Below are 21,658 nucleotides of genomic sequence, written 5' to 3' on the forward strand. Positions count from 1 at the left end.
CTTCTAACCCTGACTTGCGTGCCCTGGCCCAAGCAGCATTACGCTCATGCAATACATCTGACAGTTCCGATGTAAACCACTGATTGTCACGACCTTTAACCCTAAATTTTCTAAAAGGGGCATGTTTGTTCACTATACTCAAGAAGTTTTCGTGAAAATATTTCCAACCCAGTTCAACATTATCAAAAAGAGCAATTCTATCCCAATTAAAAAGATGTGAGTCATGTAAAAAAGCTTGCATCTCAAATAATTTCATATTAAGTTTTTCAACAAGACGAGGCTTGCTTTTAGGAATCCTTGTGTCTCGCACTGCTGCAATCACACAATGATCACTCACATCATTAGGGAAAACACCATATGCAACAAATTTAAAGGGCATATTTGTTAGAATTAAGTCAATGAGTGTAGCTTTTTGAGGGCATTTAGGATTAGGTCTTGTAGCTGAGTTAATTAATTGTGTTAAATTTAGAGATTCACACTGTGCTTTCAAAGAGTCAGACACAGATGTGAGCCAGTCCCAGTTCACATCACCAACCATCACTATTTCACTGTATTTCAGTTGAGACAGAAGCTTCACAAGAGTAGATAGAGAATGACTAGGGGCAGATGGAGGCCTATAACACCCCACTACCATAAGGTGGTGATTTCTAGCTAATTCAATTTCAAGTGCTAACAGTTCAAGTTCTTTACTTACTGATTCAGAGAGCACTAATTTAACATCAAACCTCTGCTTAATATATATGGCCACTCCGCCACCTTTTCTTTGTCGGTCAGTACGATAGACATTATAGCCATGAATGTAAATATCTTTATCAAGCACAGATTGTTTAAGCCAAGTCTCAGATAAGACTACAATATCAGCATTTGTTGAGTTTATCCAGATCTTTATCATATCAAGTTTAGGGAGTAAACTCCGAACATTGATATGAATAATCCCAAGACCAGATCTAGTTTTAAAATCCGCAGGTGTAAAACATTGTGTAGGTGTATCAGGGCCTGGATTAGTCTCAACATTTCCTGAGAGCAATAACAATAATATAACTAAACATTTGCGCTTAAAGTTACCATCTTTTGAGTCTGTCTTTAATCTGTGAAAGTAAGTGCTCATAATAGGGGAGGATACAGTAATGTTGACGTGATCTCTCAAAACAAGGAAACAATAAGAATGAATGGACACTACCATAGTATGTAGCCATTTTGTTTTGTCCAAAGTCACAGAAATCTTCAACTGAGATAAGGTCGAGGTTATTTTATAGTCGCCACTATGATGAAATGTCAAATTATCAAAGTTGTCATCTTGAAGTAGCATAGCTTGTAAGGGGGGGTGACCAGACCCATTTGGGACACCAGTAAAACCACACAAAAGTATAAAACACAATATAATGATTTGTGACATAGTGAGAGGAGAAGTTCCACTTGTTTTACCACTTTTGAAGATGTTAGCAGACAGGGCTGAAAGCTAGCAACCAAGGCCGATGGGTGGAAGCCCGTAGACAAAACCAATGGCTGGAGGCAAACAGCAGGCCGACTGTGGAGGGCCAGCAGCAGGCAGGCCAATGGTGAAAGGCCAGCAGCAGGCAGGCCGATGGTGGAATGGCTAGCAGCAGGCAGGCCGATGTTGGAAGGTTAGCAGGCAGGCCAATGGTGGAAGGCTAGCAGCAAGCAGGCCGATGGTGGAATGGCTAGCAGCAGGCAGGCTGATGGTGAAATGGCTAGCAGCAGGCAGGCCGATGGTGGAATGGCTAGCAGCAGGCAGGCCGATGTTGGAAGGTTAGCAGGCAGGCCGATGGTGGAATGGCTAGCAGCAGGCAGGCCGATGGTGAAATGGCTAGCAGCAAGCAGGCCGATGGTAGAATGGCTAGCAGCAGGCAGGCCGATGGTGAAATGGCTAGCAGCAAGCAGGCCGATGGTGGAATGGCTAGCAGCAGGCAGGCCGATGGTGAAATGGCTAGCAGCAGGCAGGCCGATGGTGGAATGGCTAGCAGCAGGCAGGCCGATGGTGGAATGGCTAGCAGCAAGCAGGCCGATGGTGGAATGGCTAGCAGCAAGCAGGCCGATGGTGGAAAGCTAGCAGCAGGCAGGCCGATGGTGGAATGGCTAGCAGCAAGCAGGCCGATGGTGAAAGGCTAGCAGCAAGCAGGCCGATGGTGGAATGGCTAGCAGCAAGCAGGCCGAGGATGGAAGGCCAGCAGCAGGCAGGCCGATGGTGGAATGGCTAGCAGCAAGCAGGCCGAGGATGGAAGGTTAGCAGCAGGCAGGCCGATGGTGGAAGGCCGATGGTGGAAGGCTAGCAGGCAGGCCGAGGGTGCTAGCTGTCTGCTACTGCTACCTGAACAGGTGGATTATAGGTAGGCCAAAGTCTATGGCAATCCAGTGACATTTGATGAGAAACTATCCACCAGAAATCCCACTCTGCAGATGATTTGTTTATCTTGCAGAGTACCACTCATTCAGACTAGAAACAATTTAAATCTCATACATAAAAACACAAAAACTCAGACCTCAGGTAAGAACATACTGAACACAGAATAGACATGGCTGCCATCTTGTAGCAAGGCAACACAAGGCTCACAAAACCATCATCAAAGTGTTTCAGCAACATTCCATTGTATTCATATATTTAATTGAGCCTATTTGAGATCCATTATGTACTTAAACACAAACAAACGAGACGCGATGAACGTGCAGAGAAGATGACAGCAAACTCGGTCATACACTCACCCCTCCGCTGGTCTCCCAGCCCTTAGGGTAGCGATATGGGGGAGCTGTGGGTACTGAAACCTGAGAGAGTGCCGGGGAGTGGGCATGACCGGGTGGGGTGCCCGCCAAGTTTGGATGTCCTTTTGTGATGTCGTGAGTAGTGTACTGGGGGCCAACATGCCTGGGGAGCTGGATCACATGAAGCAGTAAAGTGGTTAGTAAGGGTGTTCCTAATCGATATTGATTAAAATAAAAACAAGTATCGGATGATATCAGCTTTCATCTAAAATCTCCAATACAAGCAGTCCTGCAGCGACTTCACTGGTGCAAAGCTAGTTAACATCATGTTCACACAAACACAGATATGTTATGAACGCATACTTTCTATGCCTTTAAGCCTCCTGTCCACACACAAAACACATACTTTTGTCCCTAAAAACGCACGTTTGTAAACTTTGGGCAGGGTAAATAGGGCTTGAAAGGGCACGTGATTTGGCAATGCATTGTGGGGGCTGGGTCGCCATTGTTGCTGGACAATGTTTTTGTTTACATGGCTGTACTCAACCAGCGGGGTTGAGTGAGAGACGGGGTGAGAGGGACTATCAAACTGGATTAAAATGGATCGGACGACAGAAAGAAATCAGGAAAGTGAGTAATTCAAGGGAGTGTACCGAAACAAACTGGACCCTGCTCCAAAGGCTCGCCACCTTAAAAATTAAGTAAAATTAGTGGAATGGATCCATACGAGCACGTTCAATAGACAAGTTTTTGAACGTGTCCTGTATCTCTGTCGTCAACGTAGTGCGTTTTTATACACGACAAACATTTCGGAATGCCCAGTCGGTGAAGGCTCACAGACAAACCAACTTTTGAGTGTGTGCAAGACCTTGGAATTTGACATCAGAAAGAGAAGACTGTGGTCCTTTCAGAGGAAGTCAGCGGGACTTGTCACTGTGTGGTGTGTCCTCTGTTTCAAACTAAATATATTTCAAGTCTGAAATACTCTGTGCATTAATGTGGGGAATATTTAAAGTCTTCTCAGTTATTTATTTATGAATAGGCGTATTGCTTTTCCCCCCAAATACTGTATGTTCTTCGTAACACGCAGCTAGCTTAGCTTAGCTAACATCTTACTAAATGCCAGTGGCGGGCTGTGCGTTTTCTACCTAGGCCTTCAGTCATATCCGACTTCAATGATTACCTCTCAAAATACCATAATTTATGTCCCCACATGACCACTGCTGGAGAAATACTATACAGGAACACATTTACACACTACTGGGAATTAAATTACCTCAACAGTATACAAAACGGGTTATTTTCTGGTGCATTTAAAATAAATTAAAACGCATCAGCAATTAAAACATATCTTAATACATATTAAAAGTGAAAAAATAAAATATTTGAACTCATTATTCGACGCCGTATAAGCCAGTGGTACCCCTCGTCGTCGGCTGATTCGAGTGGAAATGGCGAGCATTTCCCCATTTGCTCGCCAGAACAGCTGAGTTAGCTTCCAAGGTTGGACGACATCGTCTCACAAGATGTAGTTTCTCTTTGAATATCCTTCTTGGAAATGGCCTTGCAAATATATATCTGCCACGTAATCAACGTTTTGTTCTCTTTCTCTGCTATCCCTGGCTACGGCGCAACGCTTCCTGCTAAATTGAAACTTGTGAATGGATAATCACTTTGGAATGACAAGTGAGTATCCAATCACAGTCTCGTTAACATCAGGCTACTTAGATAGGCTACTGTCAACAAGTTGTGATCTGATTGGCTATCGCAACTATCTCTCAACTTTATGTGTTCTCAAATTCATCCGCTAACGGTCCCGAATCCAATCACAGGACGCGCAAATGTCACGTTCAACGTGAGGCCATCTAGAAGGCCTTATTGACAACAACTCGTGATCTGATTGGCTATCGCAACTGTCTATCACTGTATGTCCCCGTTCACTTACAGCGCACAGCCTAAAGCAGATTTCGTACAGCATGGCAACATAAGCTAGTTGGCTTCCAATTGGATACTGACTAAAACTAAAAACAACTGCACTGGACGAGCATAATATGACATGAAGACAATATGAATACTTTTGGATATTTAGGGAAAGTAAAGAAAAAAATTATTTTATCTTTAATTATGATCATGATTTCTGGTTATGTTAGGCCAGCAGAGAAGGCCTTGCTGGCCCTGACGGCCCACCACTGCTAAATGCTACATGTGCAACAGAATAAAACAGGCTTTGATTTAGACTTACCAGTTTGAAAATGCCGTGAACACCCCAACATTTACCAGGTGATGGCGTTAAAAGTGATGTTTGATCATCTATCCAGGCTATTCAATGTATCTTTATGAGCTCACTAATCCGACTTCCTTCGGTTTTGCTTCTACGCTGGAAATGAGACAAACCTCACCAAATCCTTTTTTCCCCCTGCAGCGATCATGACAACCATTGTGGCAGTTAATTATATCGCATATTTGCGCCATGTTTGGAACTTGTTAAAGAAAAGAACACAACTTTAGGACAGAGTCTTGCTTTCAGCCATGTCAATAAGCTATTCAGACACCAGCAGGAACCACAATGCATTGTGTTTGAGCCCTATAGTATCAAAACTCTCTCGTCATGAGGTTAGTGTTTTTTATATCTACCATTGTTCGCTGACTCTTCTCACTTGATTAAACCCTTCCAAACGTTCCACACTATAAAATAATAAAAGGATATCCGATGATTTGTGCTGATATTCTGTGTAAAAGATGGATAAATGTTTAGGCTCTGATGCATCGATTTTACAAGCTCTCTGCGTGCAAAAAGCTAGACCAGCCAATCAGACGTTCCAGATCATCCTACATTAAAGATGTCTAGAGAAATTCACCTTGGCGAAGTTTAGAGAACATAACGATGCCATGTTCTCTAATGGCGGTAAACGTTTTAAAGGATGATAGTGGGGTCAGCTTTCGGCACGGCAGTGAGGTAGTAGTGGTCTTGGCTGCGGCAGCTGCGGGCTGGCACCGTCCTTGCGAGCATGACACACCGCAGAATGAGAGCACACTGCAGGAGGAGTGCAGCAGTGAGACGACAAGAAGCTTTCATATTTAAACCACTCTTCTCTGGACGACACCGACAGTCAAGTTCAACACAGTGACGTGATGTCAGATCCCTTTTCTGCTTGGCTCCAGCTTCTTTGTGTGGCCCACTTCCCTCACATGACCTGGGATAAAGCAACTCATCTAGCTGCTGTTACTAGGGGAGGAGCCTGCTTTGACTGATTCTGAGGACATATGGAGCGATGGGGGGGAGCCGTATACCATTTGAACATGCCCTCGTCCTCATGCACTGAACAAATGGTTAACGCCACTTTAATTGTAGAATCTCACAATGATTATTCACCAACTAATCACTTCCCTGCAGCTGAGTGCACATTTGGTCTGCATAAACTGGAATCCAGATTGCTCAACTGTAATTGCTGTACGAGAACAATACCCATCTGTAGCAGAAGTTGCATATTTGCACTTATTAACACACAATCGTGGTTAAATGAATACTTGTGTTTGTGATACAGCAGCAGTGCTCTGTGCTCAGAGATTTCTTTTAAAGTCCAATGTATCATCATGCATACAGGTGTGTGTTGAGACTCACGCTATAGAGGGCAGCCACGCCAGGCTGTGTAGAGAAGATTCGCTCATCCAGTGATTGCTGAACCCGGGGAATTCTGGAAAGGTGCATTTTAAGGAAAACTTGGGGCGTGGTTCATAGAACTGTTAGGGTTGTTCATTAAGTGTTTAAGAGAATGTGATTATCACTGATGAAGCCACTTGGAGATTTGGTAGACAAGGTGTGACGGTTTAAGTCTTCAGAAATAACACACAATCTATGTGTAGTCCATTATAAAGCAGACTCACAGTTTTTCCAAAAGGGATTTCCTCAAAGCTTGCAGGGTTTCATTTCAAGGATTTCCCTACAGCCCCGCCTCCCCAAACAAGCCCCCCCTCTCAAAGAGTACACCATGTACCTTTCACTGTTTTGAAAGTGTTCAAGGGAAAATGTGAAGTGGATTCTGGGACAAGCTCAGGCAAAGATTGGACAAAGTGCTGTCCAAGGGGATGGAAGCCTACAAGCTGTTATGACTTGTTCAAATCTGTCAAGCAGTGCTTGGAATGGGCATATAGTAGAGGCAGAGCCACTGAGTGAGGCGTTATTGGCCAGGTGGAACCGCTTTACATGACAGGGAGGCCTGCTAACCTGCTAGGCCGCGCTCGTCTATGACAGGCTCACAAACCGCTTGTCACACTTGCTCAGAACAGTTCCAAAAAAAAAATCTCTTCATCTGTCCTAAATGGAGCACAAGATGAACATCCAATCATATCTGGCTATGTCTTCTTTGTTTTTGTGCATTTGTTGATATTAAGACTTCACTGGACATCGAACCATGCACAGAAAGTCTAGACGAACAATGCTAAGGTGTGCAAATCTACTGTATTTCAAAGGTCTGCTTTCTGTCTGTTTTGTGCAATATTTTTGCTCTAAAGTCATGTATGTGTTGAGTCAAGTGTTTGTAAAGGTGGCTGGCATTGTCTTGGCCAGTGAAGCACATGTTTCCCAGCCTCCGATTTGGTCGTCTTTTACAGGGACATGATTTACGGCAGCAAACAAACAATTCAGCAAGCTGCTAATGATTTTGAGTGGTGCTGACCGTTTCAAGAAACCAAATAGTAAAAGACTTCAATATGTGCCATAGAAACCTATATGTCGTGTTTGGAAGTGAGCTACAATGTAGAACTGATAGAAAATGCAGAATTACTTGCTGTGTTTCATTGGTTTGACATGGAGAGATTGGTTTAAATTGATACTAGGGCTGTACTGATAAAAAAAAAAAACGCTAACCGTGGTGAAATTCCCCACCGTTTCAATTGAAATTATCAAAAAAAAAACGTGACTGATAACCGCACTTAGATGAACTCATGGACTGATTGGCACCAAAAACATTAACGTCTTTCTCCACAAAGAAACGACTTACCCAAACATACCTTCTCGAAACAAATTGCTGTCTAAGCGACAGATATTCAATTGTACACATTCAACGTACAAGCTGTGCTCTCTTAGTACAGAGGGCTGTTCTATACTCAGAGAAAAACTGTGTTTTTACGGTGCATTCAAGGACCACTGAACAGAGTACGACGCCACAACACCCATAAGATACAGTAATAGATCTTGTTTATTACTTTTCATTTAAATACATCTTCAAGTACTACAGTACAAACCAATATTTAAAACAATACAAGCTTAGACATTAAAATAGATACAATACAAAGATTCAAACACTATTTAGAGAAGCATAAAAACAAAAAACATGCAAATTGATGTTTTCGAACGGCTATTTTTTTATTTATTAAATTGGGTCAAAAAATTCAAGTGTGTTTAAGTTCTTTTTGAGCACATTTATCAATCTTGCAATCATAATGACAACTGATCATTTTGGTCACGATAACCGTGCTGGGAAATGTTCATATCGTTACATCCATAGTTGATATACATTTCTATTCAAAAAGGGGGGATTCAAAAAAGTTTATACTTCCTCCCATTACCCTTTTGAGATATGTTTAATTTAATTGTATTTTATTTTCTTAATTCAATTTTTAATTTCATTTCTGTGAAATAATAATACTGCCATTAAGCACTTCCACCATAACTACTACTGGGACTTATCGTGCAACTTATTGTCTTGTAATTAATGTACATCAGAGCTATTCAAATTTTAGTATTTTTTGTATTTAGTGTATTAGATTCAGCAACTAGTTTTTGGATCCCACTGTACGCAATATCTGAAGAGCATGGAAACAAGCATTTCACTGTGGTGTACTCTGCATGTGACGAATAAAACCTTGAACCTTGAAGCACAAGACTGTTCACTAGATATGTATGTATATTATGTACTACATGTATGATGTGGAGCTGACTTTGACATACTCAATAAACAACAACAAATCATATTCTGAACCCTTTGACTGCCCGATTAAACAATAAGAATGCTTTATGTTTGTTTCTCTTTTATGTAGTGCTCTTTAACAAGCTCATTCCAACATCCTAGATCTCGCATCACTTTTTCAAGGAACTAAAACAATAATGTATTGACCAGGGGCCGTACTTATCAAGCTTCTTAGAGTGCCATTTTACACTTAAGTCCTGAGAATTTGCGAAATTTAGTCCTACTCTCAAACTTAAGAATAAAAGCTTTTTATCAACGTTCTTAAGTCTAAGAATCACTCCTACTCTCCACGATATTTAAGAGACCTTCAGAGGTGTCTTAAGTGGTTAGGAGTTGCCAGCAGGGGATGGCACTGAGGCGAGAGAGACGTGCGCGAACGTTCAGGGAACGGAACAACGTTGTTGTTTTTTTGATGACGAGCAGCTGATCAAACGGTATCGTTTAGACAGAGCGGATATTATTTTTGTCACAGATTTAATACTTTTCGATTCCTTGTTGATTTCTGCATGTGTCTGCAGTGGGCTAGTATATATAGAGCCACCCACACCAGTTTCAAATTAGTTGCCTAATTAATGAATTGGAAAGAAAATGTTATGACAGTAGCGTATGTGTGTGGCCGTGAGGTGAGTGACGTCAGTGAGTGTGTGGGTGATAGAAGAGAGGGAGCGGTAGCGTGAGTGCTGGCGGGGACTAGTTTGTTTTGTATTATTTTGTAGTTTATTATCAAAATATACACTCCCATTGTCCACTTAAATATTTCCAAGATATTTCTTTATTCTTAGACAACGGATTCCCTTCCGTGATTGGTCATTTCTATGGACACAGAAATGACGTCACCTAAAATTCCGTTTACGGCACATAGTAATGTCGTAATTAAGCTCTGAGTGTGACACTTAAGATTCAGTCCTACACTTCGCTGAAAGTGTGAGTAAGACGCTTGATAACTAACTTTTAAGTGCAGCTTTCAGCGAAGAATTTATTTACTCTTAAGTCAACTCTTAGCAGACTTCTTAGGAGTAATTCTAAGAAGCTTGATAAGTACGGCCCCAGGACACCAAGGCCTTGCTCAAAAGGATACATCCTAGTCACTGTCGTTGTGCCCTCACTTCACCCACCCTGCTCTCGGTGCCACTCACACTGGCACATGAATGTGAATGGCTGTTTGGTGGATGTCGGCGAGGCCGTAGCCGCAAACTGCCAGAAGCTTTTCCGACCGTCTAGCCCCTAGGTAGTTGTGGTTACAAATGTGGCTTACCAGCATCACAGTGTGAATGTGGAGTAAATGAATGACAGGTTTTCAGTTCTCGCTGTAAAGCGTGTTGCGTGTCTAGAATTGGCTATAAAAATGTCATCTATTATTATTATGACTTGTACCTAGCATCCCACTTCTGTCACCGTTTGACACAGAATTCCAAGGAGAACAACCTGAATCTGAACAACCTATACCATTTATTGGTTAATCTGACAGGGACAGTGTAAATTAATCAATATTGCATCAGAAAATGAAGTCTGGAGCACAAAATTCTTCAATATGTCTGGGAACTCCACCAACAGATTTTTTAGATAAAGTATAGGCATCTATTCCATCGCGTACTGCACAACAGCCATCTTGCCTTGGTTGACCACCACTTTTTTTTCCCACTTCCGGGAAGAAGTCACGTGACGGAATACAAGCAATTTTTCATCTGTTGTCCCGGTACATATCTTAAAATTGTCTTTGGCATGGTAACCAAATTGTGTACACAATTAAGCCTTGTTCATGTCGCCTGAACGCTGAACCTTTCCAAAAAGACGACAGAAATGAGGAAACTGCAAGCTCTTTGTGTAATAGAAGCGTGCTTATTAAGCTGTTTAAGTGGGTGAGGAGTATGGTAGAGAATGGGGTGATAACCTTCATTAAACAGTACTCTTATTTTTTGTGAATCAACCAACAAATTGGGATTGTGCAGCTACAAATACAACCAAGCAAATCAAACACACAAAAAAATATGCCCACACAACTGTTAAAGATCTTGCCTTGTCATCTCTCTATGAAACAGGCTACCGGTACCTGGAAGTCACAGAGCAGAGAAGACAAGAGACAAGGCACAGGAAGTGAGCGGAGACGTCCCAGATGGTGCAAACACAACCCTGCTGGCCCCCTCGCCTATGGCTCATTCTTCCCCAAATACACCAGCACACATCTATGCTGCTAACAAAGCTTTCACTGCCTGCTGCTGCTTTCTTGCAGCACAAACAATAGGAGCTAGCTTGGTGGATTAGACGCTCACAAAGCAAATCAGTGGCCAGTGGTTAATGTTTATCCCTAAGAAGTTATAAAGAAGTAAATGTAAGGAACATGTTCAACTCTTTTATGTTGTTTATGTAAATAAATACAACTGTAATGTCATCGATTCAACAATGACCATCACAGGGTCTTTGCAGGTTTCAACAAGTCAACCTTTTAAAGACCATAATGAATACAATGTAAGATCACTCCACATGAATACTGACAAAAAAGTACAAACACATGAAGGAAAATTAGAAGCCCAGAATAAATTGTACTTATTTTTTTTCCAGAGTTCTCATTGAATGCCTTTAAAAGTGAGTTTTCTTGCAGCAGCGTGCTTCATTCATATCTAGTGTTTTCACCTACATGTTTTCACAACATTTAGAAAGTTGGCCAAAGGACGGAAGCAAAACCATATATTTTCTGAAAAAGGGACGGTTACCACCTGTCCTAAAACTAATGGTTTGCATATGCGGTGTTTTCAGAATTGAGGAAACACAGAAAAACGTATACAGTACGACCGTATGGACAAGGATGTAAAAAACAGGGAGTGCAGACAGAACAATTGTCTAAAAAGAAAGAATGAGATTATGGATTGCAAGCGGGTTACATTTGATCAGCTCTTTTTGTATCTGGTATGCATTTTTTTTTGCAAATATATGATTAATAAACATTGAGTGGTCATTACTGTAGCGTGACAAGACGACATTCGCACAACGTATCTTCCTTGCTTTCCGGGGGTCCTCAGTCAGCCAAAAACTGATGACGCTACACCCTTTAAAGCTTTTAATGTCACTTGCTGTATTAACTTAGAGAAAAGACGAGACCAGGGGTGTCCAAACTTTTTGACTTGGGGGGTTAATTGGGCTTTAAAAATTTGGCCGGGGGCCGAAAGCCAACTACAAGCAAAGTAACACATACATATACAAACAAAACATGAAATGTGGGCTAGTACTTTTTCTTATGATTGTTCCTGTTTTTCACTCAGTACAGATTGGTGTCCTATCACAGTGTTGTGCATTACAAACTTAAACGCGATTCATGTTGATGTAGAAGCTAGCTTATCTTTTGCCGTAGTTAGCTTTTACTGCTAATACCGCAGCACGCCGATGTGTTAGTACACTAGAAAAAGAGTTCCTCAGTGTTCACTCTTACAACAACAATGTTGCTACAGCTTGGTTATTATACAGGTTACAGAATGTAAATTAAGTATTGTTGACAGTTTTTGAATGCATTTTTAAAGTGATTTAAAGGTATAATTGATTGCTAACATTAGCTGCATTGCTAACCACCAACAACGAGACAATTTTTACAAGTTAGAATGCAAAAAACACAAAAAACGTTTGTCTTCTTGTCTCTCTTGATTGTGAACGATAGGCAAAATTCCAAACAAAGTGCAGTTCCCCTTTATGACTTAACAAGTGACAGAATTTGAGACATTTTAAGGTCTTTAATTACAATTATTTAGATTTAAAACTTTTAAGAGCCCATAGATACCTTGTCATTAACAAAACAAATGACTAGTTTCCTCTCCTAAAAAGTACTCCAATGCTTGGTAGCTACCAACAGTGGGTGCAAGAAATTCAGACCCAACTAAATTAGTTGCCTTTTTTACCGTTACTGGATTTATTTCTGGATCATTTTAAACTAAAACAAAAGGTACTCTATTATCTCTACCAAATAAACTCACTAGTTATTGACATTTGAATTAACATACATTATGACATACATTATTATTTATGGTCTGTGACTGCTAATAATCAAACATTGGGAATAAAAATGTTAAATAATGCCACCGAAAGATCACCCATCACAAGTCGTTTGAATGCGCCATGTGATTACTTGTACATGTAATATATCACTGCTCCATATACTGGTCAATAGCACTGTAGTGATGGGTCTGAAGTTGACCCATTATAGTAACATCTCAAACTTACTGCAGTACACTTCCCACATTTTGTGCAGGTCTGCACGAGCACGCGTAGAAGAGAACAACATATTGTTCTGATTTGGAGCATTTCCTGCAGAACGGCAATCACCAGAGAAAAAAACAACAACAAAGATTAGACATCTGCCTGAATGGGTATTGTCGACATAGGTACCTCATATGCTTCAGATCTCCTGTTTGGCTATTCAGAGTTAAAAGCTTGAAAACCACAGCCAGTAAAACATCAAACAGATTACCAGTATCTCTAAAAGTAAACTAGCCAACATAACAACGAGCAAGAACATAAAACGCTGAACGCATACTCCTAAAGCTCTTGTTATTTCAACACATCCCATAATCATAATACAAAGAAGACTTCAAGAATGCGTGAACACGGTAACTCTGTGCTGTTTCAGTTGGATGAGTGTGCAGGAAGTTGTTCCTCTCTGGAAAGAACTGTCCTGAATGCTGTCTCATAACAACTCAGCAGTTTATTTATAACTTCCCCACAGTGAGCGTGCACCAGATCACATGCACCCCTGCCGTTAAGAATGCAAGTGCAGCTTGTACATACAATACATCGCTTGGTCCTCATACCTGGAAGTGACGTGATGTCTGACTTTAGCAGGATTTAAACTACTCGGAACAAGTGACACGGTATTTCTTCCCTATCATGCGGTCTATTTCAGATGTGTGTCATCCAGTACAAGCTAACTTTTTTTACACACAGTGTGGGCGTGTATTTGTGAAAACATGAATCTTTACATTGTTACCAGTGCTGTAATTCCAGTATTTTCCAAACAAATACAACACACATCTTTAAGACCCACCAATATCAATCTAAATGTCACTGATGTCACTCATTTCTGTGCTGTGTACTTGACTACCTGTTTCTGAAGTTCAAAAATGAGTACCATGTTTTTCAGACTTTAAGGCGCACTTAAAATCCTTTCATTTTCTCAAAAATGGACGGTGCGCCTTATGTTTGTAATAATTCAGGTTGTGCTTACTGACATCAAAGCAATTTTATTTGGTACATGGTGTAATGATAAGTGTGACCAGTAGATAGCAGTCACATAAGCGATGCATGTGGACTGGAGGTTGACGTCTTCTTCAATAAATGATGCTAGCAAGTACCTGTAAGCAAGCAACAACAAAACGTTGATGTTTCATTGAGATTATAGAACATTACACACAGCGCTCAAAAATCGACTTTGGTAAGCTACAAAGCCACACCGCTTGATGGATTGTCGGAGCATTATGGCTACCGTAGTCAGACGTACTGTGCTTCAATATACGCTATTATTATTATGGTGTGTGTATAAGGACCCCAAAATGGCACCTATTAGGAGACAGTATGTGGCTGTATAATCACTCGACATACAGCAATAGCTACCTCTCTTTGTTTATAATGTATACTTTCTGCTGGAGCTACTCTCTATTTTATGTTGCAGCTGTTACATATACTGTACTATTTTACATGGTAATTGGGATTTGTTATATGTTGTATATGTTATATAAAAATATTATATAATAATATAATATATCAGTATATATCATATGTAAATATTACATATATGTTATATTTTATATTACTACTATGGCACATTTTAGTCTGCTTTATACCTTTTGCTTTCACCCTCTTTTTGTGCTCTTGTGTGCACTATCCTTTCCATCCTTTGTAACTGAGCTACTGTGTGGAACAATTTCCCTTGTGGATCAATAACGTTTGTCTAAGTCTAAGTTTTGTTTCGCAATATTATGCAAAACTAACTGTTCTTTCCAATTGGTATTTGCTGATGTGTATTTGGGATCTGCATAAGTCCTGGAAATTGGCGCACGTCCGCCACTTTAGTCAATAGGCTCCTTTTTCTCATCCTCCGCTGTTGCCATTTCTAATACAAAGTAGTGCACAATTCCAACTTATAGACTCAATAGACTCGCTATGGAAGCGGTAAAAACTACCGGTACTACAAAGATAACCGGGAGAAGACACTGTCGAAGTGGAGGCACGTAAATAGGAGCGCCGTATCCTAAAGAGACGGTCAGAAAGCGGCTTGAAGAAGGTCTGTAAAACATTATCTTTGCAACATTTTGAGCAAAGAACCACCATTACATGTAATGTAGACCACAAGGAATTATTTTACATGTAGAAAAATAATCATAACATGACCCTTTAATGTGCCTTATAATCCGGTGCGCCCCATGGTCCGAAAAATACGGTACATTGTTGTTGCTACTTGTCGGGTATGAAAATATTGAAAGTAAATCGGCAATCAAAACAAATTGAAGTGCTGCTCCTCAAACTAAAATAACTATTATGCTAAGTCGAGTGGTTAGGTAGCCTGGGAAAAAAACAGACGGTTTCTCAGCTGGCCTGCAGCAGAGTGAGGTGAGTTGGAATGAAAAAGGGGGGCTTAGGCAAGGCTGGCTGACCTGAGCCTTTGTTGGCAGATGGTGGGAAGCGCCACCTTGGCCTCTTGCACTGAATGCTAAGCAGCGCCACTATTGTCTGGCTAGCGCACGCATGCGCCAAGCGTTCCTCCGGCAACCAGGAACAGCAACAAACTACACACTCTCAGTCAGTCAGGCACTGCACCATCACGTTGCTGCACCAGAGTCAACATCCTGCAAGTGGGAATTGACGTGCTCCCCTATTCCTGATCTTTGAGGAGAGAGGTCAGTTAAGAAGGCGACATTTAAAACGCTCAAGCATGAACGTCAGATGCATTGCTGGGTGGAGAAATGCTCACAAAGAGGAGATTTGTCCATTCCAACTCAAAGTTAATCGACTTCACCGGTCCAAAAAAGTACTGCTTAACAAAAGTCCTATAATTTACTGTTTTTAACCAAGTCTCAGAGGTCCCACAACAGTGTAGTAAGTATTTGAAATGTAGCCTAGATGTTGGGATTTAGACCCTTTAAAAAAACACACCTTTTTGTGTGTTTGCAGCTTCAATGCTATTAAGCTGTTTTTGTTCGTTCCAAATCTGATTTTTTTACACTCAAGTGACACAGATCTGATTGTGTTTTACCAGTCTAAATGCTCCAAAGTGCTTCAAATCTGATCTTTTGGCATCAGATTTAGGCCACATCAGTCTGAATCTAATTAGAATCTGACTTCAGTCTAAGCAGGGGTGTCAAACTCAAATACAGAGTGGGCCAAAATTTAAAACTGAACAAAGCCGCGGGCCAAGATTGAACAAATTAACATTTTAATAGGGACCCAAACAAGTTTTGCATTGAATATTGAACTAGCAAGGCTTATATAACTTTATAGTGACATGCAAAATCGAGTTTCAAATAATAATAATAATAATTAAAAAATATCAATGGCATATCAAATACAATTTAAATAAAAATGGAATGCCTCTTTTCTATTTGCAGCCTTCTGGGGTAAATATAAACATTAACTTTTTCCACAGGCTAATAAATTTCCAAATAAAATAACAATGAATAAACCAACCATTCAGGACTTTAAACTGCTCAGTTTGCAACACAATAATCTAATCTGATGTGCCCAAGCCAGATACCTGGCATCTTTTCTTGGATGCTAGTTCATTAATGTCGGGGCTCAGGCTTTGAGCTGAGGCAACCTTCATTATCGAACGAAGGTGTTCATCAGTCATTATATCTCGTAGTCCACCTAGTAGTCGTAGTCTTGGGGGCGTGCCTTAAAGGCACTGCCTTTAACGTCCTCTACGAGCTGTCGTCACGCCCACTTTTCATCCATTCTAACAACATGCCGGTCCGGTCACAAGATATGTGCAGCTTTTGTACGCACACACACGTGAATGCAACGCATACTTGATCAACAGCGATACAGGTTACACTGAGGGTGGGCGTATAAACAACTTTAACACTGTTAAAAATATACGCCACACTGTGAATCCACACCAAACAAGAATGACAAACCCATTTCGGGAGAACATTCGCACCGTAACACAACATAAACACAACAGAACAAATACCCAGAACCCTTTGCAGCACTAACTCTTCCGGGACACTACAAAATACACCCCCCGCTACACCAAACCCCCACCCCCCCACACACACACACCTTGTTTTCCAGGAATTTCCGGTAATTTTCTCCCCATTGACAATGAATAGGAAATAAAGTATACAATCGACTGTATATCCCACATTTTTCATCCCATTTGAACCGTTCCAACATCCACACACTCCACTCACACTGGACATTCAAACATTTCGGTTCCACTCTCATGTATCGGTGGTTTGGCGGCTCGCACACATTGGGCATTCACTTGCAATTCCTACCAGAATTGCAAATCGTAGTTTAACATTGTAGTTGGAATGTAAACTTTTAAACATCCAAGTTGAAAACAAATAAAATATACTCCGCCTGGAAGCAAAAATTGCCACTTGAAAAAAATAACAACCAAAAGCAGTGAAATAAGTTATGTCTCTGTTGATGAGCAGGTGGAACACCCTCAAATATACACAACCAAAACAATAAATAAAAAGGCTAAATAAAGTTATTGTGAACAAAGTTATTAGTTATTATTGTGGTATTGTTTAAAGTGCTAAAGAAGTAATTATACACAAGGTACAATCTTTTAACCAATTTGTATTTTTTTAAATAACTAAAACAGGCAATATACTTTTTTGGCAGAGGAAATATCAAATTGTGTTCTGGCTTCATAAGAACCATATTATTTTTAAATTTAAATATTTTTCTTATTCTATTTAATTTGTAAATGCTTTTTTAATAGATGTTTACTTATTTCCCTTCCGGTTTATGTGACATCACGGGAGATCACTTCCTGCTGAAGGGAGTTGGCGTTTGTGTTTAGACAGTAATGTGTTCATACAAGTTTCGATTGGGGAATGACGATTCTTAATGGGGAAAGACGTTAATGTCTCTTGTTTACATGTTAGCATTTAAGCTAGCTAGCAAGGTAACATCAGTTGGTCTCCATAATTTTTCTCAATCATAGTTTTTCGATCATTTTAATTGAATATACGATAATACTAACCGTGGGGAGTTTTATTATCATTACTACTGTACTACAAACGCCATAGCTGCTAAAACCAATGCAGAAGAGTGACCGTTTTAGTAACCTGCAACAACGCATACACATGGCGATTATCGGAGCTGGCAAACTTACCGACTTCATTTTCATTTATCGTCCAGTTAAATGACTTATCGAATATTGGCCCAGGCCTAATAGGGCGGCCAAAAAAAAGTACAACCTCGTCCTTTCTGTCTCACTGCCACCCTGATGCAACTTAAGCTTTGCTTCTGCCTACTCCTTTTCGGACATGCTGTAATGAGAAGCTGGAATCACGGTGCATCCGGAAAGTATTCACAGCGCTTCACTTTTTCTTATTTCAGAATGGAACAAATTCATTTTTGTCCTCAAAATTCTACACACAACACCCCATAATGACAATGTCAAAATATATATTTTTTAATTTTGCAAATATATATATATATATATATTAAAAACATTATAAAAAAATTATCACATGTACTTTGTTGATGCACCTTTGGCAAAAATTACAACTTCAAATATTTTTAAATACGGTGCCACAAGCTAGGCACACCTATCTTTGGGCACTTTGGCCCATTCCTCTTTACAGCACCTCTCAAGCTCCATCAGATTGGATGGAAAGCATCGGTGCACAACCATTTTCAGATCTCTCCAGAGATGTTCAATCGGATTCAGGTCTGGGCTCTGGCTGGGCCGCTCAAAGACATTTACAGAGTTGAGCTGAAGACATTCCTTTGATATCGTGGCTGTTTGTTTAGGCTTGTTGTCCTGCTGAAAGATGATCTGTCACCCGAGTCTGAGTTCAAGAGCGCTCTGGAGCAGGTTTTCATCCAGGATGTCTCTGTAAATTGCCGTATTCATCTTTCCCTCTATCCCGACTAGTCTCCCAGTTTCTGCCGCTGAAAACCATCCCCACAGCATGATGATGCCACCACCCTGTAGGGATGGTATTGGCCTGGTGATGAGGTGTGCCTGGTTTCCTCCAAACATGACGCCTGGCATTCACGCCAAAGACTTCAATCAGACCAGAGAATTTAGTTTCTCATGGTCTGAGAGGGGTTAGTGCATGTGCCTCACAATACGAAGGTCCTGAGTAGTCCTGACTTCAATCCAGTGTGTGGAGTTTGCATGTTCTCCCCGTGACTGCGTGGGTTCCCTCCGGGTACTCCGGCTTCCTCCCACCGCCAAAAACATGCACCTGGGGATAGGTTGATTGGCAATACTAAATTGGCCCTAGTGTGTGAATGTTGTCTGTCTATCTGTGTTGGCCCTGCGATGAGGTGACGACTTGTCCAGGGTGTACCCCGCCTTCCGCCCGAATGCAGCTGAGATAGGCTCCAGTACCCCCTGCGACTTTTCTGTACCCTTCCCCAGATTTGTGCCTGGAGACAATACTGTCTCAGAGGTGTACAGACAAGTCCTTGGAATTCCTTCTTGGGTTGTGCTCTGCCTTGCACTGTCAAGTGTGAGACCTTCTATAAAGACAGGTGTGTGCTTTTCCAAATCATGTCTAACCAACTGAATTTACCACAGGTGGATTCCAATGAAGCTGTGGGAACATCTCAAGGATGATCAGTTGAAACAGGATGCACCTGAACTCACTTTTGAGCATCATTGCAAAGGCTGTTAATACTTATGTACAGTCGTGGTCAAAAGTTTATATACACAAAGAACATAATGTCATGGCTGTTTTGAGTTTCCAATAATTTCTACAACTCTTATTTTTTTGTGATAGAGTGATTGGAGCATATACTTATTGGTCACAAAAAACATTCATGAGGTTTGGTTCTTTTATGATTTTATTATGGGTCAAAAGTATACATACAACAATGTCAATATTTGGCTACATGTCCCTTGGCAAGTTTCACTGCAATAAGGCGCTTTTGGTAGCCATCCACAATCTTCTGGTTGAATTTTTGACCACTCCTCTTGACAAAATTGGTGCAGTTCAGCTAAATGCGTTAGTTTTCTGACATGGACTTGTTTCTTCAGCATTGTCCACAGGTTTACGTCAGGACTTTGGGAAGGCCATTCGAAAACCTTAATTCTAGCCTGATTTAGTCATTCCTTTACCACTTTTGACGTGTGTTTGGGGTCATTGTCCTGTTGGAACACCCAACTGCGCCCAAAACCCAACCTCCGGGCTGATGATTTTAGGTTGTCCTGAAGAATTTGGAGGTAATCCTCCTTTTTCATTGTCCCATTTACTCTCTGTAAAGCACCAGTTTTATTGGCAGCAAAATAGGCCCAGAGCACAACACTACCGCCACCATGCTTGACGGTAGGATGATGTTCCTGGAATTAAAGGCCTCACCTTTTCTCCTCCAAACATATTGCTGGGTAGTGTGGCGAAACAGCTACATTTTAGTTTAATATGAACACAGAACTTTCCTCCAGAAGGTCTTATCTTTGTCCATGTGATGTTTTTGTAACCAACAAGTATGTGCTCCAATCACTCTATCACAAAAAAATAAGAGTTGCAGAAATTATTGGAAACTCAAGACACCCATGACATTATGTTCTTTACAAGTGTATGTAAACTTTTGACCACAACTGTACATGTGATTTCTTAGGTTTTTGTTTTTAATACATTTGCAAAAATCTCTAAAAAAAAAAAAAACACTGTCACATTATCATTATGGGGTATTGTGTGTAGAAATTTAAGGACAACAATGAATGTATTCCATTCTGAAATAAGGTTGTGACATAAGAAAAAAGTGAAGCGTTGTGAGTACTTTCCTGATGAACCATATTGTAATTGTATTCAAAAGTAACGGAGGTCTGCTTGTGGCTGAGCCATGCGTACGTTGGTCAACCTCACCTTTGGCTTGGTATCTAGCATTAGAGCTGAAACGATTCCTCGAGTAATTTGATTACGAAATATATTTGAGGAATTTTTGCTGCCTCGAGGCGTTAAGTTTTTTTTACGGCATTTTGCCTCGTTTAGTAAACAGTAGTCAAAGCTCACATTTCGTGCAGACTGTTTAGGTATTGCACAGCGTGTTTACGTCACAGATCATACGCCCCCTGCATCGCACAACACCGGTCTTCTAAATACGCTTTAGTTTAGAAAATGTTTTCGCCGACATAACTCGCAATGACAGACGACGCATAAAGCAGTGGACAAGAGCCATAGCAAAACGATGGAATTAAGAAGCGACAAAAGTTGTCTAAGGTGTTGGAACACTTCACATTCAAATCGAACGAAAATGCAGTAGTATGCAAACATTGCAAAGTGGAGCTCACATACCACAATAGCACTGTAGCACCTGTCGAGAAAGTATCCGGTTTGAGGGACGTCCGGAGGCGAGGTAAGTCATCTATTATCAAATGTAAACACAAAAGTTGTGTTAGTAAAATAAACGTTATTCATTATGATAACCAGGACGTGTTCTCGCACTCCCGCAGTCATCAAATGCCACCAAAAGGTGTTGAAAACTAACAAGGCTATCCGAGCTGTCGTGTTCAACTAGCCTTTCATTAGTAACCATGCAAAAGTAGTCGTGCAACGTTATTCAAGTCATGCTACTTTGATAGCTTGCACTTGCACCCACTATAGTCTCTGTAGAATGTAAGAGTTCCAAGTCCTTGTTCACAGTGGTAGGATTTGTGTGCCAAGTTCCTGACAGCCATATTGGTTCCGAATATGAAGTTGCACATTTCAAATGCAGTATTAAAGGCACTACCTAATCCACTTTTTATGTTTGATATAATGAAAACTGTTCTTGTTTTATTTTTGATACTAAGAATAGTTTTATTT

General features: G+C 40.8%; 1 protein-coding gene across 11 annotated transcripts in view; it reads right to left on the bottom strand.

Annotated features, from left to right (window-relative positions):
• The window catches only part of eif4g3a (eukaryotic translation initiation factor 4 gamma, 3a), a 126,021-nt gene that overhangs the window by 102,289 nt on the left and 2,074 nt on the right, over window positions 1-21,658 (bottom strand). For all 11 annotated transcript variants that reach the window (XM_062037752.1, XM_062037761.1, XM_062037760.1 and 8 more), the window contains exons 2-3: window positions 6,341-6,413; window positions 2,722-2,889 (exon numbers count right to left, since the gene is read on the bottom strand). In XM_062037752.1, coding sequence (XP_061893736.1) covers window positions 2,722-2,889; window positions 6,341-6,413 — 241 coding nt within the window. The remainder of the gene's footprint in view (window positions 1-2,721; window positions 2,890-6,340; window positions 6,414-21,658) is intronic.

This window comes from Entelurus aequoreus, linkage group LG26 (assembly GCF_033978785.1).
Source record: "Entelurus aequoreus isolate RoL-2023_Sb linkage group LG26, RoL_Eaeq_v1.1, whole genome shotgun sequence".
NCBI classification, from domain to species: domain Eukaryota; kingdom Metazoa; phylum Chordata; class Actinopteri; order Syngnathiformes; family Syngnathidae; genus Entelurus; species Entelurus aequoreus.